Source organism: Schistocerca gregaria, chromosome 4 (assembly GCF_023897955.1).
Source record: "Schistocerca gregaria isolate iqSchGreg1 chromosome 4, iqSchGreg1.2, whole genome shotgun sequence".
Taxonomy (NCBI): Eukaryota; Metazoa; Arthropoda; class Insecta; order Orthoptera; family Acrididae; genus Schistocerca; species Schistocerca gregaria.
Window position 1 is genome coordinate 415,970,944 of NC_064923.1, and position 25,382 is coordinate 415,996,325.

Below are 25,382 nucleotides of genomic sequence, written 5' to 3' on the forward strand. Positions count from 1 at the left end.
AAGTAAAACGAAAATCGTTGTCTTCATACTGAAAGCATTTACGTCTGAGGTTGACATATTATGTACTCATGTAACTTAATTCTCTATCCCGTAAAATAACTTGTGTTCCTCGAACAAGATTCCATAACACGTTGTACAGACTGGTTCACACCCCCTAAACCCTCCGGTTCCTTCGCCTTCAACGTTCCGTGAATAGGAGGGCCCGGATTGTCACTCTGGTGTACAGTACTTTGCTCTTGGGCATCAGGCAGCTGCAGTGTGTCGGAGCGAATGACCAACAACCGGTATGCGCGAAAGTTTTAATAGCTGTGCTTGAGGGTCATAACTGCGTACTATCAGAATTATTGCTCAAATTTTTGCGCTGGATCCATTGCTGGAACTGAAATCTTGGAAGTGTGCTATCTTCTCCTTAAATTATGAGGTCAAGTTGGTGATGTTCCCTTGTTTTTACGATTTGTGTCGTTTTGGTTATAAATATTTTTTCGTCAGTTACACCAATACAAATACTGGAGCAGATTTTTATGGACTTATACCTGACTTCCAAACAACAGCAGAAGTCTTAAACAAATTATCTCCTAAGTGGCCCATATTAGCTGCCGTTCCCATAACTCATATTTAAGCTACGTTTTCTTTCTTGTTGTGACGTATATATGACAATAAATTGTCCTAATCAAATACTTAATGGACTATGCGCATCTACTGCTAATAAAAAGGAGGAGGAAGGAAGATGGGGTTTAACGTCCTGTCGATAAGAAGGTCATTGGTGACCGGGTGCAAGCTCAAATTGGTGAACGAACTCGACCGTGCCCCTTTTTTAGAGAAACCAACAGTACTTTGCTTTTAAGTGATTTAAGGACCTAAATCTGTATGGGCGGACGAAAATTAGAACTGCTAATCTCCAGAGTGAGTCGATTGTCTTTCCACTGCACCACTCTCTGGGTTATCAAAACCGAGCACTATAACCGCAGGTTTAAATTTAACCAAGCACGCTTACCGAATGACAAAAAACCCATGTTTAACTAACATAACAGCTCTTTAATGCATGTTTAATTAAAGTAATTAACCAATTAATTTAAACTGCACTTCCAGCTTTGCTAGAATTTGTAATTCATATAAGATTTGTCTCCATTCAAATTTGATATCTTGCAGAAGGAACATCGTCTAGTTTCATTATATTCCTTTGAGGCAGATTTCATAACTGATTTTTAAATCGGTCACGTAATTCTTTGGGAGGAAATATCCTTGGCTTGTAGTAGTTATTTCATAAAATAGTTTGGGCAAATGATGGTAAACTTTGGCACGAGTTTGAGAAGTCACGGTGTTTCAATTAGGAATGGCTCAGCTACACAACATCTTAGTAATTACATTTGCCAAATAAGCACTACGGTTTAGTTAAGAAGCAAAAAGTGAATCAGCAATTCAATGTTTAACGAAACAGTACCGAATTCAGTGTAACCACTCGACTATTCACTCACGAGACCGATGCGGCGTTGAGACTGCAGCCGTGTAGCGACTAGGTCACGCCTGCGGCGCTCTTCCCTTTAACGTCACAGCAGACAGCCCTGAACAGCTGTGTTTTGCACAGGAAGCCTGAATACATTCCTATGGCACTGCAAGAACGGAGTCTTACAAAACTACGTTATCAAAAATCTATCGCCCGCACGAACACGAAAGCAGGAGCTGCAGAAAACAGGCACCTCGTAATGACGTATGAAGCTTCGAAACTGACAGAAAAAGATGCCAGACCAAGAAGAGACAGAACTATCTATTTAGGAACTGAGCCGAACGGGATCATTTTGTCGAGCTTTTGTCTGTTGTGAGTACCAATAGCGCCTGTAAACACGGGAATAATGCGACATAAACGAAACTACGTAGGCGTGTTTCTACATCTGAAACATTATGACTATACAAATTTCGCGCCAGTCTAACAAGAGTGGCGCTATTGGTTTGCCTTAAATACCCGCTGAAACGGTCTTAAGCGCTGAGACTGGACGTGGTGGGTTGATCTTAGTCAAAAATGCTTTTAAGGCGACAAAGACACCCTTATCAACACCTCACTGATATTGAACGTGGTAATGTAACTGGGCTATGAGAAGTTGGAGGTTCCTCCTCCGATGTTGCAGAAAGGCTTGGCAAGAATGTAGCCACTGTACGTGATTGCGGGAAATGGTGGTTACGAGAATGTACGGCCACAAGAAGATCGGGCTCCGGACGGCAACTTGGCACTACCGAGAAGGAAGATCACCGCGTTCGGTGTATGGCTCTGTCGCATCGTACTGCTTCAGTTTGAGCAGCAGTTGGCACCACAGCAACACAACGAACTATTATAAATCGGTTACTTCAAAGACTTCTCCGAACCAGACGACCTGCAGCGTACATTCCACTGACCCCAAACCACCGCCATTTGCGACTTCACTGGTTTCAAGCGAGAACTCATTGGAGGGCAGTGTGAACGTCTCGTGTTTTGTGATGAAAGCTTGTTCAGCATCGGTGCCGGTGATGGCAGTGTGTTGGCTAGACGGAGGGCCCTTGAGATCCGGCAACGAACCTGTCTATGTGGTAAGCACACCGGGCTTACACCTACAGTTACGGTCTGGGTTGCGATTTCGTATGAGAGCAGGAGCACTCTCGCTGTTATCGCACGCACCCTGACTGCATATTTGTACCTTAATCTGGTGACTGGGCTGGTGATCCTGCTGCATTCATGAACAGCATTCCAGGGGTGTTTTCCAACAGGATAACGCTCGCCCACACACGGCTGTCGTAATCAAACATGCGCTACAGAGTGTCGACGTGTTGCCTTGGTCTGCTCGATCACCAGATCTGTCTCCAGTCGAGAAAGTGCAACAGGCATGGATCACCATCCCACAAACTGAGACCCGGCACTTGCACAACATAATGCATGCACATTTGCATGCCAGTATTCAACATGCCCGCAGCTCGTGGTCGTGCGGTAGCGTTCTCGCTTCCCACGCCCGGGTTCCCGGGTTCGATTCCCGGCGGGGTCAGGGATTTTCTCTGCCTCGTGATGACTGGGTGTTGTGTGATGTCCTTAGGTTAGTTAGGTTTAAGTAGTTCTAAGTTCTGGGGGACTGATGACCATAGATGTTAAGTCCCATAGTGCTCAGAGCCATTTTATTCAATATTCTGGCAGTTACACCGGTTGTTATGTACCAGCATTTCACATTTGCAATGGCTTACATTGCGTTTACAGTAACTTGTGCACTTGCAATGTTAATCACCTAAATATATTACCTAGATAAATGTATTCCCGAAATTTCTTTACTCTACATTACTTATTTCTTGGTGTCGCAATTTCTTTTTCCGTCAGTGTATGAAGTTAGTACACTAAATGAGTTGTTATAATGTACAACTTGTTGTTTTTCTGTAAATCAAGTAATTTATAATTTGATAAAAGAGGACGAAGTTACTTAATAGACTTTAATATGGAATACAAAATACTGTTTAAACAGGCTTCTCCTACGAACAAATATATTCTGTAGATTTAAAACTCAAGTTAGATCCAAAAAAGAGAAAAACAGGGGAAGTCCTGTATCAGCCAGATTGACGACAAGTACTTTATAGGCCAAGAGCAGTATCCTGCACGCCTGATTCCCTGGATCTACTTCAGCGCCAATAATAACCGAAACCTAAGAGACGGCAATGGCAGGAAGCGTTTCTACTTTTTCAATTTTATGCAGATCATTGATAACAACACAAGAGTAAAATGACGAACCTAACCAACTTCACACGTTTTTATAACGTTCTTCTGCAATGCATAATCAGACTAACGCAAAGTGTGCCAGATGCATTGCAGCGAATCGACCAGAGTTTATATCGTACAAAGCCACGAAAACATTTATGGAACGAATGTGTAAGTCATGTGGCCACAAGGAGCTAATAAACTCAACGGATAAGATCTTATAGTGCACATCTGTCGCTTTGGAAGCATAAAGGTGGTGTTGAAATGGTACCAGACATACAACTATCCACATTAGGGGTGTCCCGCTACTTTTGATCAGACTGTGTACTAACACACAGCCTCCTTAACTGAGTGGCCAGCGCGTCTGACGGCCATGCAGCGGGTCCGCGTTCGATTCGCGGCCGGGTCGGAGATTTTCTCCGCTCGGAGACTGAGTATTGTGTTGTCCTCATCATCATTTCATCATCATCGACACTCAAGTCGCCCAATGTGCCATCAACTGAAAAGACTTGCAACTCGGTGGCCGAACTTCTCCAGGTGGGGTCTTCCAGCCATGAATGCCATACTAGCACATTTTACTGCAGTGTCCGAGTACCAAAATAAAAGATAAATAAATAAAAAATCGGCTAAGCGCTGATACCAAATGTTGCTTTTAGGTTCATTACTCGTACCAGACACGTGCAACTAAGTCTTTTAAATCAATAAATCCATAAAAGCGCACGGGAACCTGAACTGCGAACTACCAAATTACCTGATTACACAGTTAATTTCCATATAGGCAAAATTACCTACTGAAGTAAAACTAGAAATAACACACGACGGAGAATGTTTGGTGTTATAATTATTACAATGTAATTAAAATGGATAATGTGACTGAAACAACGATCACAATAATGAGCAGTGTGAAGTATAAGGAGCAGTCAAATGAAAACGAGACAGATGGGGAAAAAATTGAGTAAGCTGTTTATTAATTCAAAAGTATTCGCCGTAGCCGTTAATACGTTTATCCCACTGTGAAACAGGATGGTCGATGTCTTCGTGGAAAAATTCTGATGCTGCCTACGGAACCATGATTGTACCCTGCCGTGCACCTCTTCGCCCGAAGCAGATCGACGTCACGAATGTGTTTTTACAGGTCTCCAGAAATATGGAAATCACACGGGGCTCTCGCTTGCGTGGCGTACTCGAGACAATCTTGGCAACATATAGTTGGGCGCTAAGCAACAGAAGTGTCACTGGAAGCCCTTACACGTCCTCCATACAGTCCCCACCTCTCCCCATGCCACTGCCGTACTTTTGGTGCCCTGAAGAAGGACATTTCTCACAGATTTCCAAGATTTTTCATCTACACTACAAAAGTTTCTTTGAAAAACCTTACACATTTTTCATACAGTCCCGATCTCTCTCGATTTGATATCCATATTTTTGGGGGCCTAAAGAAGACATTCGTAACTGCCGATTTCGATCAAGTGAAGAGCCGCATGCCTGGGTGCAACCATGGTTCCGAGGCAGCCGCAAATATTTTTCCATGAAGGCGCTGCCCGTCAAGTCTGACGCTGATAATTGTGTCAACAATTATGATGATTACTTTTGAAATAATTAACAGTTTACTTACTGTTTTCCGTGTCGTTTTCACTTGACTGCCCTTTATATAGAGAGTTAAAAATTCCCATATTATTTAATCTGTAAACTGAGCAAGCAGCAAAGGAAAATAGTAAATAAATCTATAAGGGGAGCTGAAATTCAAGGAAGAGAAGAGCTGTGAGGTTCGCCGATGACACTGCAGTTCAGTTACAAACGATAAAGAATTAGTAAGACTAGTTGAGCGAAACTGATGCTGTCTTGAAACGAGGTTATAAGAAGAACGCCAAGAAAAGTAAAATAAAGGTAACGCAATGCAGTCAATTTAAATCAGATGATGCTTGGGAAACTAGAAAGTGTGACATAGGACTTAGTGGAACAGTTTTGTAATTTGGGGAGAAAAATGACTGACGACGGAAGAAGTAAAGAGGGTGTAAAATACAACTGGAAATATCAAGGAAAGCTCTCCTACAAAAACAGATATTTATTTAAGATCGAATGCAAATTTATGTGTTAGGAAGTTTTTTATGAAATAATTCCTTTGGAGTGCAGCCTTGTATGGAACTTCAACGTGGACGGTTAACAGTTCAAACGAGAAGTGAGTAGAAGCTTTTGCAATCTGGTGCTATAGGAAGAATGCTGAAGATTAGATGCATAGAGGAGTAAATAGCACGCCGTGGTGGTCTCGCGGTTCTAGGCGCGCAGTCGGGAACCGTGCGACTGCTACGGTCGCAGGTTCGAATCCTGCCTCGGGCATGAATGTGTGTGATGTCCTTAGGTTAGTTAGGTTTAAGTAGTTCTAAGTTCTAGGGGACTGATGACCACAGCAGTTGAGTCCCATAGTCCTCAGAGCCATTTGAACCATTTTTTTTTGGAATAAATAATGGAGAAGTACTGAATTGAACTGTGGGAGTGGGGTAAGAGCTTTATGGTAAAACTAGCCTAATAAACACTAGTCACGGATTAGGCCTGTTCCGAGTGGCCGACTGCCGCCTACAAGGCAGTACGAGGAGTCATCTGTGATCGTGGGGCACGTGACCAGCATGTCGCTAATCCTCTAGTCCTTATTGCCAATAGATAAATTCTCATGGTGCAGCTGCCTTTTTATTCAAACAGCCTCTTATTTGTCCTCGTGCGGTTTAGTTGTTCCAGACCTCAGATCTCACTACTTCAAAGAAAGCCGGCCGGTGTGGCCGAGCGGTTCTAGGCGCTTCAGCCTGGAACCGTGCGACCGCAGCGGTCGCAGGTTCGAATCCTGCCTCGGGCATGGATGTTTGTGATGTCCTTAGGTTAGTTAGGTTTAAGTAGTTCTAAGTCTAGGGGACTGATGACCTCAGATGTTAAGTCCCATAGTGCTTAGAGCCATTTGAACCATTTTGAACTTCAAAGAAAATCGAAAGACGAACCGAGAATCGAACCGGAGTCCTTCCGTACCAAAAGCAACGATGCTAGCCATTTGGCTACAGAGGCGGTCAAAGTGCTTAATGGTTCAAATGGCTCTGAGCACTATGAGACTTATCTTCTGAGGTCATCAGCCCCCTAGAACTTAGAACTACTGAAACCTAACTAACCTAAGGACATCACACACATCCATGCCCGAGGCAGGATCCGAACCTGCGACCGTAGGGGTCGCGCGGTTCCAGATTGTAGCGCCTAGAACCGCTCGGCCACGCCGGCCGGCAAGTGCATAATGGAAAGGATATTTTGAAAGGTACATCCTACGAGACAAGGAATAGAGAATTTGGTATTGGAAGGAGATAAGTGTGAGTAGTGGCGGGGCCACGATGGACGAGGATTAAAAAACGTTGTAGATAGAGATTAAGGACTGAATACAGTAAGCAGTTTCAGATGGCGGCAGCGTGCGGTAGTTATGCAGATATGAAAATAATTGCACACGATAGACTATTGTGAAGAGATGGAGCAAATAAGTTTTCGGACTGATGATATCAGCAACAAGGATGGATACTCAAGCTAGGCAGGTGTGTACACCACAGATACATAGCACCCGGATCGCAGCCAAGAGCGTACTGAGGCTGTGCACTAGGGTAGACGGATGAGCCGGATGTTGGGAAGGCTGTGTGTGTGCGACGAGGGAGGAGGGGTAGTGACATACCTCTTCACGACAAAATGTTCTGGAAACACCTGCTACTAGTCAGCATCCAATACATGGTCCGTGTTTCTGGAAACTGATACTGAAGTAATACGACTACCTGTGTGTCGAGACAGGATTCGAGTTCGGTCTGTGAAGATCATTATTCTGTAGCAGGGGTCAGCTGTCCCCGCCTCTAGCCCCTACTCTGCGTACGGCCAATCTCGTAACCCGAGGAGACAGTACCAACGCGTGCAACGGCTAAGAGCTGGCCGCGGCGCCGTGTCTGTCGGCGTCGCTTAAAGCCGCGACAGGCAGACAGGTCGGCTTGAAGAGTGCCTTTGGTCGCTGACGCGAGGCGCGCGTCCGTTTTCCAGCCGGCCAGCCCGCGACATCTTTGACGCCGCGTCAACAAGCACCGCGGCAAATGTTGCCGCTGACGTCAATGGGCCAGCTGAATCAATAGCTCTGCACCTGTCTGGCTCGCGCCTCGCCGTCTGACAACAGCCGGCGGCGCGACGTCGGCAGCCGCGCATTACGTTTTCAACTTTTCGCGGATAATTTAATGCCATCGCCCTCTATGGACACAATTATGAAGCAATAAAGACAAAAAATTATAAATGTTACATTTGAGTTACTTTAGGGTCACAGTAAACGTACATTGATAAAAAAATACATTAATCATGTTTATGAAATACATTTTGTAGCTTTAAGTACTTGTTACGTTAGGCATTTAAGGATACAAATGAACTAAATTTTGGCTTGTGAATAATTACATATATACTTCTGTGACATGTGAAAATACTTAAGAATTTGACACTTTTGACCTTCGTAGCTTTTATTCTTTATGAAACTCCAGTAAAGAGTTCTTTTTATTCTCGATGCACAAATTAACATTACATTTCTCGTAGATAATTGACGACTTCCTTTGCAGTTTGGCATCTTCCATGTACCTCTCTTTTCAGACACAACTGGCCAATGTCCAACATTGTCCTGACGAACAACTTTTCGGGGAATTGGCTTTGGTGCATGCCCTATTTTCTTATTCTTTGCATATTCAGCATCTACACTTGAAGATCTTCCCTTCTCTCTGTGGTGTCACCGCCAGACACCACACTTGCTAGGTGGTAGCCTTTAAATCGGCCGCGGTCCGGTAGTATAAGTCAAACCCGCGTGTCGCCACTATCAGTGATTGCAAACCGAGCGCCGCCACACGGCAGGTCTAGAGAAGAGTTCCTAGCACTCGCCCCAGTTGTACAGCCGACTTTGCTAGCGATGGTTCACTGACTTCTACGCTCTCATTTGGCGAGACGATAGTTAGCATAGCCTTCAGCTACGTTATTTGCTACGACCTAGCAAGGCGCCAGTATCCGTACTATTGATATTGTGAATTATGTACCATAAAAAGCGACGTTCTCCATTAATGGATTAAACTTAAGTATTCCACCAGCTACGTCCGTTTTTCTCCATTCTAATTCCCTTGTCATGTTCCAGACCTCACCCCAGCCTGCATGAGCTGAGACGCGTGCATTTCGGCCTCCTTTAGAAAAACACGGTTGGCTCTCCTGCCAACCACAACACTGTCTGCCGGTCGCTGTGGCCGAGCGGTTCTAGGCGCTTCAGTCCAGAATCGCGCTGCTGCTGCGGTCGCAGGTTCGAATCTTGCCTCGGGCATGGATGTGTGTGATGTCCTTAGGTTAGTTAGGTCTTAGGAGACTGATGACATATGTTAAGTCCCATCGTGCTTACAGACATTTTTGAATCCTTCTCTCTCCCACTTACGACCTTGTTCATTTTGCACAGGGCATCAGCTTTTCAGCTTTGGACTGACGAAGAGGCCTCGCCATATTTTTGGGTAAACTAAGAGAGTCAGTGCTTTCTGTGCAACAGCCATGCATTTACTACCATCATACCAAGGAACTGCACTTCTTTGGCCTGAAGTTGATTCTGTAAATGCAATTAGTGAATCTAAAACATCCACTCTTTGTAGAAAAGAAAAATTGATGGACAGCGAACTTGAGGTTGTTCTTCGACCTTCTGTACTTTCTGTTGAGCTTAGTGGTATCACTAGAAGAGGCACTGATGAAACAGTCATCGCGCTCTCACGTCCGACAACACTCCTCTTCTTTCCATAATACACTGCAGGATTCACCATCTAAAAAAAAAGAGCAGTTTGATTGAGAATGCCTAAATTGCCAAATTTGTAACGTTTAAAGAAAGGCTCACAAATTCCGGAACAATGTCTACAATAATGATTTTGTGTCCAGATAATTCTTGCAGTGCACTTCCTATAATTTTAGTCCGAAGCGTTATGAATCTGCTACGCACGACGACGGCGAGAATGCGCACCCCGCTACGCAGATGCAGCAACGTATCGCAAGCGTTACAAATTTGTCGAGCTTGCTCATAGAGAGTTAATACCAACACGATTCATCCTTATTCCTCTCCCATTTACCAAAGATGTACATCTTATCATCGTATTCGTGGCCATCAACGGAAAATCGAATAAAAGCGATACATGTTAAGCTAATTTCAGAAGTTCCTCAAGGAAGTGTGGTACAGCGTTCCTTTATACGATACATTTTTTTAGGAGGTGTCTTCAGTTTAATGACTGGTTTGATGCGGCCCGCCAATACATTCATCTCAGAGTAGCACTTTACCCTCCACTGCGCCTTCTAGTAGCATGGAGGTTACTCCTGGTGTCTTACCACATATTCTATCGTCCTGTCCCTTCTTCTAGCCAATATTTTCCACATGTTTATATCCTCGCCGATTCAGCGTGGAATCTCCTCATTTCTCATTAAACCATTCCACCTAATTTTCAGTATCCTTCTGTAACATCACACGCCAACCGCTTCGAATCTCTCCTCCTCAACTTTCCCCATAGTCCAAGATTCACTCCCATATAATGCTGTGCTCCAGACGTACATTCTCGGAAATTATTTCTTCAATTTAAGAACATTGTTTGATTCTGGTAGCCTTCCTTTGGCCGGGAATACCCTCTTTGCCTGTGGTAGTCTGCTTTTTATGTCCACCTTGCCTCATCCGTCATGCGTTATCTTACTCCCAAAGCAGCAGAGTTACTACACTTCGTCTACTTCGTGGTCCTCAGCTGTGTTGTCAATTTCAGCACTAATCTCATTTCTGCTTCTCCCCATCGTTTTCGTCTTTTTTTGATTTACTGTCAGTCAATACCATGTGCTCAACAGACTGTTCATTTCGTTCAGTATGTCTTCTAGATCTTTCTTGCTTCTACTAGGGATAACAATGTCATCAGCGAATCTAATTTTTGATATTATTTCATCGCGAATTTTAATGCAACTCTTGAACCTATTATTTATTTCCATCATTGCTTCTTCGATGTACAGATTGAACAGTAAGGGAGACAGGTTGCACCCTTGTCATAGACCCTTTTTAATCAGAGTGCTTTGTTCTTGTTTTTCCACTCTTATTTTCCCTTCTTTGTTCTTATACATATTTTCATGTCAAAACCACAATCAGATCCAAATGTGAAGACAGGGTCATCAATGAAGTACAACATTTAAAATTGAAAGCACATTTATTACCGACCCAAACATGCACCCAGAACAAAGCTGATTTGGGCGGAGAGTGCAACTGTTTATTCAAACATGGAATAGAATCTACAAACACTACACACATAAGAAATTTATGGAACCGTCCAGAAATGAAAAATACGGAGTAACAAATTACTGTTGCTGGTCTGGCATGGACTGGCCACTCACAGCACGGCAGCCAGCGACGCTGACAGCAATGTTATATCACATGGGAGGCAGTTTTGTATATTACCCGTATTTTCCTGTAGCTTAATCCCATTTTTCTGAGAATGTCGAACATTTGCACAATTTTAGAATGTAAATACTATTTTTAGGTCGACAAATCTAATGAATGTATCTTTATTTTTCAGAAATCTTGTGTCGATTATCAAGCGCAACGTCATAATTGCTTATATGGTGCCTTTACTATTTCTAAAGCCAAGCTGTTCCTTATCAAACCGATCCTCAGTTTTCTTTGCCACTACTGTGTATTACTCTTGTCTAAAACTTTGATGCTGATTATACTATAGTTTTTGCACAGATCCACTCATCCTATCTTCGGGCTTGCGTGGATGATGTATTTCCGATAGTCGGGTGCTATGTCTCCAGTCCCATTCATTCAACTCACGACCATGAATAATTACGATACAATATGATAGTGTAGTGCCTGTGTAGTTTCATAAGTTCGATGCAATGTTCCTTCGGATATATATGCATGTCCGAAGGAACAGTCACTGCGGCTAGTTGATTGACGACGTGTGGAAGTTTGGCTCTGGCCGTGAGTCCCGCACGGATAGCCAAATGGTAAGGCGACCGCTCGTGATAAGCAGGAAATCCGAGTTCGAGTTCCGGCACAAATTACCGTTGTCGTCATTCAGTTCTACAGCAGATGGTTGTCCTTATTCGTAACTTTGCATTGTAATCAGAATAACACACAGTATCCTGTCGTACCACTGAAATTCTTAAAGTAACTCAGATTCTGCACTACCTTCCTATTTATAGCTAGTGCTACCCATATTCGTACTTCCAGAAATCCTTATCGTCTTTCCATTTCTCTCCACTGATTCCAACTGTACCTAGAATGCGCCTATGCATTTGAGGTTTTCTAGCTCCCGTGCCACATTCAAATTTCTGATAGTCCACGCTCTGACTCGTAGATTGTTACCCTTTGTTTGGGTTTTCACTCTTTTTCTCATGGTAACCTCCACTTTGACAGTCCTATCCCGGAGCTCCGAATGGGGCAATAATTCGGAATTTTTTTTTGTTAATGGAGATATCTTCGTGTCACCTTTTCAAGTACAGGTCACTGTGGATACACATTGTTTTTTATACAGTAGTTTCCACTGTCTTCTGGGAGATCATTCCTTTGGTCACTGCCGATTCTTCCGCCTTTTAGGTGCAGTTTCCCACTTCAAGGGTAAGAGGGTGTCTAGAGTTTCTTTCCGCTCCTGCGCCTCTTTGACAAGGATGTTTGCAAAAAGAAGAGGGACTGCTTACGTGGGAAGTATTTGGCCGCCATTGCTAATGATTTTTATTCAAAATTTAAGCAATCGCTGGGATCGTAACCGAGACCGAGGACGTTTTAATTACTTGTTAAAGCCGCTACAACACCTTTTTAAATTTGTACCGTTAGACAACGGCGTATAGCGAGTGATGTAGCGCATGACGTCGGAAGCACCACGAGTCTGTTGGTACACAATGCTGTCGCCTATAGGAAGGTTGCTACATCAGAAGACTGTAGACAATTGCAGGAAGATCTCCAGAGGAGCAGGGATTTGTGCAAGGACTGACAGCTGACGCTTGGACGTAAATAAATGAAATGTACTCCGCATAAATAGGTGAAGAAATAGACAACCAGTCGATGTCAGTCTTGATGATAGGTCAAGGGAAGCAGCAACTACATAAAATAGTTATGAGTAATCGCCAAGAGCGACCTGACGTGGAATGACCACATGAAACAAACAGTAGGAAAAGGAAACAAGTCATCTACGATAAAAGTGGTTTACAAAATACTTTCTGACCAGTTCTTAAGTACCGTTCATCAGTTTGGCACTCTTACCAAGAAGAGCTAATGAAGACGACGGAGAGTGCCTAACGAAGAGCGGCGCGTTTCATCACGTAATCATTTATTCGGCGCGAGAGAATTACGGAGATACTCAACAAATTCCAGTAGCAGACGCTGCAGGGTAGACGTTGCGAATCACAGAGAGGTTTACAATTGAAATTCCTAGAGGTTAAGTTCCGGAAAGAGTCGGACAACTTACTACTTCGTCCCACATACGTTTCGCGAAATGACCACAAAGAGAAACTTTGGGCTAATACGGAGATTTACCGGCCATCATTTACCACGAGCCACTCGCGAATCGAACGGACAACGGCGAAAACATAGTGGAATCAGAAGTATCCTCCACCACACACTGCATGGTAGCCTGCGGAGTGTAGACGTACATTTCACGTAAGTACCGCGAAGTTAAGATAAGAGAAATTGGGGCTCCTACGGAGGCATATAGACTGTTGGTTTCCCCTCGCTCTTATTTGCAAGAGGAACAGGAAAGGAAATGACTACTAGTGGTACGCGGTACCCTCCGCCACGCACCGTAAGGTGGCTTGCGGAGTACGTATGTAAACGTAGATGTAGGCGTTTAATTGGCAACTCTCGACACAGAGGTAGGCGAATCGAATCCTGGGGTGAAAGAAATTTTTGTCGCCAGTATGCGACCAGACAGGGAGGACGAAGAGGTGGCTGTGTAGTAGACCTTTTGTCAATGCCATTCGACACTGGTGGTGCATTCGTAGGGTAGGGGACGTCTAGCTCTGCAGCCACTTTCGAACTATTTGAGAGGGGTAAACTATATGCCGGTACCTCATGTCATCCTATCCCTTCATTTCATGTCGATTGTATCCACTACGACACAGATGGAATACTACTCAGGACAAACGGTCATCACATTCGTCGACGCGACACACGTACATACTTTACACATACTATTAGCGAGCGAGGCGGCGCAGTAACTCGCAAATTAAAATCTGGTGTTATTTACTGACAGCTAATTATCAAACACTATTAATGATTTTTGTAAAAGTCACCATTTTGTATACTACAGCATTGAATGAGTTACGGACTTTTATTTTATGCCTCAAAAATTTAATATCCCTCCATGACTGGTTCCATCTACAGTGAGTGCACAATGAATGGCGACTTGCATCTAGTCATAGTGAGTAAAACGGCTACACTTAGAGATTTTACTCTAGCTGACACATTGTTGAGGACTTCCACCAACAGACAGCTCCCACTCAACCAGCAACGAGGGTGAATGACAATTTGAGTGTTGAGTGTTGCGTCCATTGGATTAGCCAACATGGATCAGTTTAACGGTCCCCACACTTCGCATGGATTAGCCAACATGGATCGGTTTAACGGTCCCCACACTTCACAGATTTCGGCCCCCTCGACATCCTCCAATAGGACTACCTGATGGCTACAATGTACCAAGAGAAGATACAGGATGTGAGCAGCGTCAAGTGAGAGCAATGGTAAGAATTATTGAAATGGTGACCCATTGTTCAACTTTAGTTATTTTGATCAACAAACCAAATGTTTCGGTGTGTGGCTGTTTCTGGACCAATCTGTCATACTTAGCTCTACTGGCAGTATGGTAGATATTTGGTACACATGCGAGCAATCCTACGCAGAAGTCTCGCAGCTCGTCCGACAGGCAAGAGCGAGAGAGCGGGAGGCGGTACTCACCCAAAGACGCCGACGGCGACGGCGGCCTCCCTGAGGGCGCGCTCCTGGTCCATCTCGACGAGCGCCTCGGGCCTGATGGTGGCCGTGTTGCGCGGCTGCCGCTCGTTCTGCACGGCTGCACACACAGACAGGCACACGAGCGCTGCAGCGCGCCTTCAACTCTAACCGCCTCAACACAACACACTACGCTCATCAGCGTCAGTTACCGGACCTAAGCATAGTGGTCCACAAAAAGAAAAAGACAGTCACAGTCCGATGACACAAAACGGGTATACACTATTTGATCATACATATGTATCACTATGTAATCGCCGGCCGGAGTGGCCGTGCGGTTCTAGGCGCTACAGTCTGGAGCCGAGCGACCGCTAAGGTCGCAGGTTCGAATCCTGCCTCGGGCATGGATGTGTGTGATGTCCTTAGGTTAGTTATGTTTAATTAGTTCTAAGTTCTAGGCGACTGATGACCTCAGAAGTTAAGTCGCATAGTGCTCAGAGCCATTTGAGCCTCTATGTAATCCGGAATTGGACACTATATGTCACGAGCGGCTGCCCTATTAGAATAAAAAGAGACGGGGAGTGTTGCATTGTCAGGAGTGAGGCAGTAACAGCAGAAGCGTTCGTCAGGAGAGCTTACTCATTTCGACTGTGGACGAGTCACTGGATGTCACCTGAGTGACAGATTTGTCAGAGACATTTCAACCAATCTGAAAGTGTCCAAGTCGACTATTGATGATTGGATTGTGAAGTGGAAACACGAAGGAACAACCACAGCTAAACCGAGAAGAGAATTGACGGACGCGTACCGTCTGGTATTTCGGACGGCATTTCTAAAAAAAATGAATGAAATAAGCGGAAGGAATCACTCGTGTGTTCCCAAGTTCTATCAGCGGTCAGGATAACACAGTGACTGTGCCTAGGGAGTCAAAAAGAACGATATCACGGACGAGCAGCTCCTCATAAGTACACATTTTTGTGGTCAATACCAAGCGATATTTGTGATGGTGCAAAGAGCGACGCCAATGGGCAATGGATGAGTGGTAACAAGTGACTTACAGCTCTGAATTACGCTTTGGATTGTGTCAATCCAACTGAAGGGTTTGGGTGAGGCGAATGGCTGGACAATGTTACCTGCCATCATCTGCTGTGCCAACATTGCAGTACGGAGGAGGTGGTGTTACGGAATGGGAGTGTTTTTTCGTGGTTAGGGTCTGATTCCCTTATTGCACTCGAGAACACACTACATGGGGAAGTATATGAACACACATTACATCATTGCATACTGCTCCCATTAAAGCAACACTTAGGACATTATAATTGTTTGTATTTGCAGTGCCAACTGTTCTGTACGGAGGAGGTGGTGTTACGGAATGAAGGTGTTGTTCGTGGTTAGGGTTTGATTCCCTTATTGCACTCTAGAAAACGCAACATGGGGAATTATATGAACACACATTACATAATTGCATACAGCTCCCATTAGAGCAACACTTAGGACATGATAATTGTTTGTATTAGCGCGACAATGCACTGTTTCATAAAGCAGCATTTGTGAGGCGATCGTATGGACAATAAAATTTGCCGGCCGCGGTGGTCTAGCGGTTCTAGGCGCATTGTCCGGAACCGCGCGACTGCTACGGTCGCAGGTTCGAATCCTGCCTCGGGCATGGATGTGTGTGATGTCCTTAGGTTAGTTAGGTTTAAGTAGTTCTAAGTTCTAGGGGACTGATGACCACAGCTGTTAAGTCCCATAGTGCTAAGAGCCATTTGAACCATTTTTTTGACAATAAAATTCCTGAAATACGAGTCTCGTCTTGAAAACAGTGGAATACCCTTGGGATGAGTTACAACGTCGACTTCGCTCCAGACGTCACGGTCCAACATCACTGCCTTCTGTGGTTTCTGCTCTTGAGGAAAAATGTGCTGTCATGTACTCCACAAATCGCTGTTCGCTGTACGGTTTTTCGTATAATGAGACGTATAGCTGTCTGATTTTATTGGGGGGCAGTGTTAAAATTGTAAGAACATAGAATATAACGTAGCAAAAAGATTAATTGTTAACTGCAGTACGACTACGTTTCTACATAATTGTCGTCTTTCTTGCTGAGATAGTTCTAATAAGAGGCCGTATTTCGTATTCCAGTATCGAAGAGCAATGTCACTTGTAATAATAACGATATTATAACGGGACCGATGACCTAGCAGTTTGGTCCCTTCCCCCCTCTTTAAATCAATATAGTAACAATTTCTTTCGCAATATGTCATGTTGAAAGCACAGTCACATAAGAAACAAGAAACAGCTTCCTCTGCGCAATAATCTAAATTGGGACATGGTACTATGGTACTGTACGGGATGAGTGGCGCGTTGGGGGGGGGGGGGGGGGGGGGGAAAGAGTGGATGGGGTGTGAGGAAATATTCCCCAGCAAATCAGAGCGTTGCATGAAAAGATCACGGTTTATCTTAACGTATAACTTGTTTTCAGTATGACGTGCTATGAAATTTGCCTATAGATCCAATATACACACTGGTATTGTTGATCACTTCCCAATTAAATAACAAAAAACAATATGTAATAGTAGTTGTCAAAGTGAAGACTGCGTGTAGACGAACTTTCCAGAAGACAGAAACAGTCTGGCTTTCTTTTTTCCTGGTGAAGCCTATCCTGTCACACTGACCATGTGATTGGTACGAGGGCGATCTAAAAACTAATACCTCCGAAGTTTTTGTGTGAAAACTCTTAAAACTTTTTAAATGAAAAAAACGTTTTTAACATTCTACATATTTATGTTCTATGTTTACATATTTATTTCCTAACTTATTCATCCTGGCGACTAACACATTTCTCCCAACGAGAGATCAGTTTGTTAATACCGTCACTGTAGAATGTTTGATTTTGTTCATGGAGCCACAATCTCACGTCGCCTTCCACGAGTTCATCACCAACAAAAGAAAATCGTGGAAGGTGTCCCTTAGGTTTTGGAAACAGATGAAAATGGGATGGAGCCAAGTTTGAACTGCATAGAGGATGATCGATGAGAGTGAACCGAAGGCATCGGATTTTTTCAGATGTCGCAGGGCTCGTTTGTGGTCTGGCATTGTCTTGTTGAACGAGAGGATGCTACATGTGTGAAAGAACTCTTCTAATTCGAAAATCGCTTGCAGCCTGCTGTTTCTTACGCACCGACATAGTTACGTAACGCAATGCTCTGTTGCACGCTACAATTTGGATTCGGAGACCTGTAGCGGCAGACGGCTGCAAATATGTACATAAAAATAAAGATGTAGAATGTTAATAACGTTTCTTTTATGTAAAAAGTTTTAAGAGCTTTCACATAAGAAATTCGGAGGCATTACTTTTCAGCACTCCCTCGTACATTTTCTTCCATTTAATTGCAATCAATATGCAAGCGTCTCTGTTGTTGTTATAAACAGAACGTCTATGTCCTACTGATGGACAGGGAAAGCTGACGTTCACATGCTATTACAGTTGCAAATCTGCTGTATAAAGACCTCATCCTCAGGCATGTGTGACAGAACTGTGACTGTTCTTTATGTGTGTAAAGTCTGTTGGGTAGGGAGAGCAGTAAACTGATAATGAGACTATTTGTTGATGACCCGGTTGTTCGCAAGAAACTGACGTCATCGAGAGTCTGTAGGTGGTCTATGACGACTTCAATAGAATGTCTGTGCAATGTGGTTGCTTTAAATGTGAATAAATTGAAGCTGATGCGGACACCTGGAAGAAATAATCTTGTAATGTTCTGTTACAATATTAATAGTGTGCTGCTTGATTCCCTGTCGTAAGTTATACAGAGCGAACATTAATAAAACCGACAAACTGAAAATGAAGGTGATAGAGTTCAATGAACATGTGTCCGGAAATGTATCATTCCCTTGGTAGATAGCGCTTACAAATGGAAGTTCCTCTGAGCACGTGCCATGGCTTGAAATGCTGTGTGATGTGGTTGGTGGCTGTGAGGGTATTTGTTCTATTAAAGCCATGCTGCCTCTAAACTGTTTCCATCCGCTTGGCCTGACACAAACACCATGTTGGCTTGTTCCCGACATGATTACCGGGCCATTTTGCTGCTTACAGTACACAAGGAAGACACGGCACGTGAATGAGTAATTTTCAGCGCCATCTATCGTGGTAACGATGCATTTCCGGACACATGGTCATAGGACCTTTTTCCTCGTCTTCCAGTCAGGAATCCTTCCCTACAATTTGTCCTGCATATCTAGGCGCACGTTGCAGAATTACGTGAAATGGAACGAGCACGTAAGATCAGTTGTAGGGAAGTGTTCTGAGGAGGCAGAAAGTTTATGGGAACCATTCTCGAATGTTGCTTCAGTGTTTGTGATTCCTACGAGGTGAACTTAAAGAAGGGCACCGAAGCAATACAGATCCTTGTTGCTGGATTTATTATCTGTCGGTTCGATCAGTAAGCTAGTATTACGTAAATGCCCCATGAATTTTGATGAGAGTGCTTGGTGGGAAGAAGGCAATATTTTCGCAAAAGTTCAGAGGGGCTCCGTTAGAGACAGACATCTGAACGATGCTACTGCTTCCAACTTTCATCTCGTGTAGGGATAGTAAGGACAAAATAACGGAGATTTGAGCTTGTACAGAGGCATACGCGCAATCATTTACCCCTCTCTCTACTTGTGAGTGGAACTGGACAATTAGCAATGGTACAAGGCATCAATTGCCGTGTACTGCACAGTGTCTTGTGCAGTGTGTACAGACACCGTCCGTCCAAAATGTTCCGAGACTGAGTTTAGTCCTGGCGTGTAAGTGACGTAGGCGCAGTAATTACGGAGACAGCTTGAACTACCGTCACCATTCAACCAGTCAGTTGTGAGCAAGCAGTGTTAAGCAATGTACGTACGGCTGTAATGCGTTAACGTTGTTGTGCCGCATACCGCACTGGAGCAATGAACTGAACCCGTCTAAATCAAGTGTTCAAGACAGTCTCCAGAATGTTTCGGAGAAGAGAAAAGTGGTGGAACGTATGTTTCGCACACCTTGACTCCGGGACAAAAACTATGACGCATGGACGCCTGCCATTACGCAATTGAAATGCTAACGCGGATAGTTGTTTTCCGTAAAAATTCATCACGGGTGACGAGACTTGGTGTTATTAATACGAACCTACCCCACAACGACAAAGCCCATGAAAGTCCCATGAAAGGTCAACGCTTTGACAAAATAACCGACATTCAAGCCCATGTGACACCATGGTTGAACGACATCCGTGTAGGGAGAGGAGAAAGAGAAAATGTAGAATACCTGAAGCATTGAAAGCTCCATCTTAAAATATTTATATTTTTGTTATTAATTCAGTCTCGAAACTTTCTGGATTTACGGGGTACTTGGAGATGTAGCATTTATTCATTTCCATTAAATATTTCATTATTCTACACATTAATTTGCAATTTGGGGAGCAAAATAACAGATGATGGTCGAAGTAGGGAGGATATAAAATTTAGACTGGTAATGGCAAGGAAAGCGTTTCTGAAGAAGAGAAATTTGTTAACATCGAGTATAGATTTAAGTGTAAGGAAGTCGTTTCTGAAAGTATTTGTATGGAGTGTAGCCATGTATGGAAGTGAAACATGGACGATAAATAGTTTGGACAAGAAGAGAATAGAATCTTTCGAAATTTGGTGCTACAGAAGAATGCTGAAGATTAGATGGGTAGATCACATAACTAATGAGGAGGTATTGAATAGAATTGGGGAGAAGAGGAGTTTGTGGCACAACCTGACAAGAAGAAGGGACCGGTTGGTGGGACATGTTCTGAGGCATGAGGGGATCACAAATTTAGCATTGGAAGGCAGCATGGAGGGTAAAAGTCGTAGAGGGAGACCAAGAGATGAATACACTAAGCAGATTCAGAAGGATGTAGGTTGCAGTAAGTACTGGGAGATGAAGAAGCTTGCACAGGACAGAGTAGCATGGAGAGCTGCATCAAACCAGTCTCAGGACTGAAGACAACAACAACAACAACATACATTAATTTGATGACCGACCTAGTAATTTTCCTCAGGTACTGCCAGCAGTTGTCTTAGGCATCTCCACTGTCTGGACTCCAATTGGACTGTGAGTTACTGTCGGCAACGCGACGCTATTTATATCCATTTTTGATACCTAGTGTCGATCGTATTTTATTTTTTATTTTATGCATACACTGCATTTGTTTCCCGAAGCCCCGACGGGATTACATAAAATAGAAGGAAGGAGGTTTATGATTTTACCTATCGTTGACAACGAAGTCGTAGCAGACAGAGCACATGAACGATTTAAGGATGAATAGAGGAGCAAATCGGCCGTACCATTTGAAAAGAACCAGTCCGGCATTAGCCTCGAGCCTTCAAGGGGAATCCCAAAAAAGTTCAATCTGGGCGACAGCACGGGGCTCTGAATCACTATCCTCCCGAATAAGAGTCCAAAGTCTGATCAAGGTCCCACCGCTTTCGGTTCCGTAAAGTAGAGAGTGAATGAAAGAATGGTAGACGGTCAACGTCTAACTAATTATGGGCAGAAGCTCTAATAACAAGTCTCATCTGCATGATATTCCTATCGAGCGAAGTGGCGCAGTGGTTAGCACACTGGACTCGCATTCAGGACGACGACGGTTCATACCAGCGTCCGGCCACCCTGATTTAGGTTTTCCGTAATTTCGCAAAATCGCTTCAGGCAAATTCCGGGATGTTTCCATAGAAAGGGCACGGCCGACTTCCTTCTGTATCCTTGCCTAATCCGATGGACAGATGACCTCACCGTATGCCCCCTCACCCCCCCCCCCTCCTCGCCCAAATCAACTAACCACATGATATTCTTCTTAAGTGGCTGTGTTGACAGAAGGTATGGAGAATTTCCTTTCTGGGTATTGTGGTTTACAGAGTTAATACACTGATAGAAAAATCGCGACGAAGAGCGATTTTCCAAAGGCATGGATATTCAATTCACCATATCGAGCGGGCATCGGGGCAAAACCACCGACGCCTCAGAAAGATCGAGGAGAAAAAGTAGGAGTCGTACATCTGCCTAATAACCGGAAAATCGATAGACTACGAAGGCTACGAACAAAACATGGCGTTTAATATATCTGCCTTTTCACCAGCGACACAGAATTCTGAAAAAGTAGATTGCTCGTCGTGGCGATATGACACTTCGTATGAAGATAATCAAAGATATGAGCGACAAGGGCGTGTAAAGTAAATCTGCTGTCTCCAAGCATTAAAGAAATTAGGTACAGTAAGGCCAGTATTGTGGAACAGGTTTAAAGTTTCCGAGCCGGCCTGATTAAGTAGCTTGTTGAAATTAAGCTTCCGGAATATGTAACTAACTCGGCCAGAGACTTCAATTTATGGAAGGCTTGCTGCCGTTAGCTGTCTAATCCATAAGAGTCGTAAAACTCCGAGGAATGTTTTAGAGAACTCAGCCACTGGTCTTGTGGAAAAAAAGGAGGAAGATTAAATAAAAGATACGCGTATATAATTAAAAGAAGAGGTGAGCTGATTCTTTAACTCGGACTCTCAACAACACTGCAGAATATGAAGCTATTGGCACAAATGATGACAGAGCACTAAACTACCACTACCACGCAAAACTAGCGGCGCTGCGATCCTTCCACGTAGTCGTTACGAAGAAGTTATCTGAATGAGGTATTTTATTTTTGCTACAATCACATTTTATCATATAATTGTAATCGGTTTCGGCATACAGTGTTCATCCACAGATGCTACAATCTAGGAAGGGAAAACTTACATTAAGACCTGTAACAAGTACAAATTTTTTCAATAGGTCCACTTGTGAGCCAACTAAAGTGCTATTAATGTCTAATGGTTCATACTTTAGGCGACAAATGATGGAGCAAAAGTTCACACGTTGTCAACTAAACATAATATCGGAAAACATGGAATTATGTACATAAAACTAAATGCACTTTTCCCTCCTTACTCTCTGTGCTAGATGCACACATCCTCTATAAGGCAATCTTTACGCTTGAAAACCATAAAGTATTACAAATATTGCAATAATATGTCAGTCAGATAGTCATAAAATATAAATGTAGAATACCGGTCGTTAGAGCAGCAAAATCCATATAACCCTACATTATTAAACACTCGTGAAATTTACGATTGTTGTAGGCTATAAGACAGGATATTTTGTACTTGATTTGGTATTTAACATACCATTAGAAACCTATTTTTATGAAATTAACTGATGCATAACATAAAGTGCATGAAGGAAAGAGAAAGTGAATGAAGTTGTATTCGTACAATTAATTTACGATGGTTTAGTGGCATTGAAACTCCTCCTTCCCCCCCCCCCCCCCCGTTCCCCCTTTAGTGTACTAGGCTTAAGCAGAGTGAGATCATACAATGAAAATCCTTCGTGTACATATTTCCAATCCTTGCTGGCGCTGCACACAGGCAGTTAGATGTTACGCCGCTGCCCGTAAGCAGAGGAGAGACGATACGAAATGGACGAGCATGGCAGTTCCCTGTTATAGCCCGCTGTTACTCCTCTTCCATCAGTGACGTTCTTACTTAGCGGGGCAGACGTTGGGTAGTGCAGAGCACACCTACGCCAACAACAAAACAGCTTTAAGCTTACGTATATACGCCAAAGGGGAGGGGGGGCCTAATATTCTACAAATTTTACATCAAGTTGAAAAAAGTAAACACTTAAGATATTTTCGAAGAACAAGAGATTTATATTACGAAACGCAAGGAACCAAATAAAGTCCTCAACGAAAAACATGAGTTTGCGACTAATGCACGTTCTAATATTTATCACGATTTCCTTATTTGACGTAATCTTTGTGTTCTGCACACAACTGGTGATGGGTCTCCCTGCGTACGACTGGAGCAGTGTGCCGTCCGGAACGCGTCTGCACTTCCTGACATCTGCCCAGTTAACGTAAAACCCTAGCAGCCGGAAGAAGCTTGCCAGCGAGCAGTAACAGGGAACTGCCCTGGTCGTCTGTTTCGCGTCGTCTACCCCAAGCTTACTGGGGACAACGAGATACACGGGCCCTGCAACGAGCTTGTGAAGTCACACTAGTTGGCTCGTCCGCCACACTTTGCGAGCGCTCGGCCCTGTGTAGGGCCCACGGGAAATCAGTGTTTAATTAAAAAGGTAGCCACTAAATGTCTTAATTTTGTTGTGTGCTATCGAGGGCGTGCATGCATTTAAACACGCAGTCAAGAATTATTAAACTCGTCTGAAATACTTATCCGCTTCCCACCGGACACGGCTGCTGGGCCGGCCGCTGTGACCGAGCGGTTCTAGGCGCTTCAGTCTGGAACCGCGCGACCGCTGCTGTCGCAGATTAGAATCCTGTCTCGGGCATGTCCTTAGGTTAGTTAGGTTTACGTAGTTCTAAGTTCTAGGGGACTGACGACCTCAGATGTTAAGTCCCACACTGCTCAGAGCCATTTGAACCAGTTGAACTGCTGCTGGCACTCGTAAGACCTGTGGTGTCACGTGCTCTGACGTACCAGCCACGGCCTGTCTTTCTCGTGGGCCTCGTAAACTTATAGGCCGTGGCGTAACATCTAGCAGCTCCATCAAGGAATGGAAATAAGTACTATAAAGATTGCTACCCTGTCTTTTTATTGTAAAGATCTCACTGTGTTTAAATCTAGAACACTAAATGTGGGGAAATGTTACATTGGTACTACATCCATCGTTAAATGTTACTCCAAATATATTCAAAGAAAGTCATAATTTATAGGTTATCCCTTGATTGATTACAATTATTATGTCTCCAGTGGTATGTTACATACGTCATTATCAACAGGTTGCCCTCCATGGGGTGGGTGCACGCAACGACTGTGGTTATATTTGGCTAGATAGAGCAGCTTACACAGTTCAGCCATTACTGTAAGCATTCACTTGAGCACGAACAACTGCTACAATTCCGCACTGCAGTGATAATGACCTGACACAGGTCGAAAACTGGTCTGCGTTGTGACTATAAATGTCATATTAAAGCAACTTAATTCCATGACTGATTGCTGCTCTATCTAGCCCAACATACGGGATTATGTTTTATACCCTACTGCAAACGTAAATTTTACGAGTGTTTACTAATCTAAAGTTATATGGGTTTTACTGTTTTATTGACTAGTAATCTACTTCCATATTTTATGTCTAACTGGTCGAAATGTTATTGTAATATTTGTCATACCTTATGGTTTTCAGGACTGAAGATTGTCTTATATAGGATGCGTGCATCTAGCGTAAAGAGTGAGGAAGGAAAAGTGCACTTAGTTTTATGTACTGAATTCCATGTTTTCCGATAGTATATTTAGTTGGCAACGCGTGAACCTTTGTTCCACCAAATGCCGCATATACGAAAGAACCATTGGATATTGATAGCACTTAAGTTGGCTCGCAAGTAGACGTAATGGAAACATTTGTACTTGTTTCAGGTCTTATGTAAGCTCTTCCATTCTAGATTGTAGCATCTGAGTATGGACATTGTTAGCCGAAACCGGTTATTACTTAATCAAAAAACTGATTCTGGCAAAAAGTGACAAACCTTATAATAATCGATCACCGTCTCCTTAAACGAAGCGTCGTTTTTTAAATGATTTGAGTCTTTATGACTGGAATTCCGTTAAGATACTGGACTCGTACAAACCCGCGCAAATTCACCCTCTGTTGCAAGATGTGCGAAAGATTACGTATTTAAA

At 43.6% G+C, this 25,382-nt stretch overlaps 1 protein-coding gene across 1 annotated transcript in view; it reads right to left on the reverse strand.

The window, feature by feature from the left end:
- The window catches only part of LOC126267757 (photoreceptor-specific nuclear receptor-like), a 145,433-nt gene that overhangs the window by 36,202 nt on the left and 83,849 nt on the right, over nucleotides 1–25,382 (reverse strand). Inside the window, exon 3 of the mRNA XM_049973061.1 lies at nucleotides 14,676–14,790. Coding sequence (XP_049829018.1) covers nucleotides 14,676–14,790 — 115 coding nt within the window. The remainder of the gene's footprint in view (nucleotides 1–14,675; nucleotides 14,791–25,382) is intronic.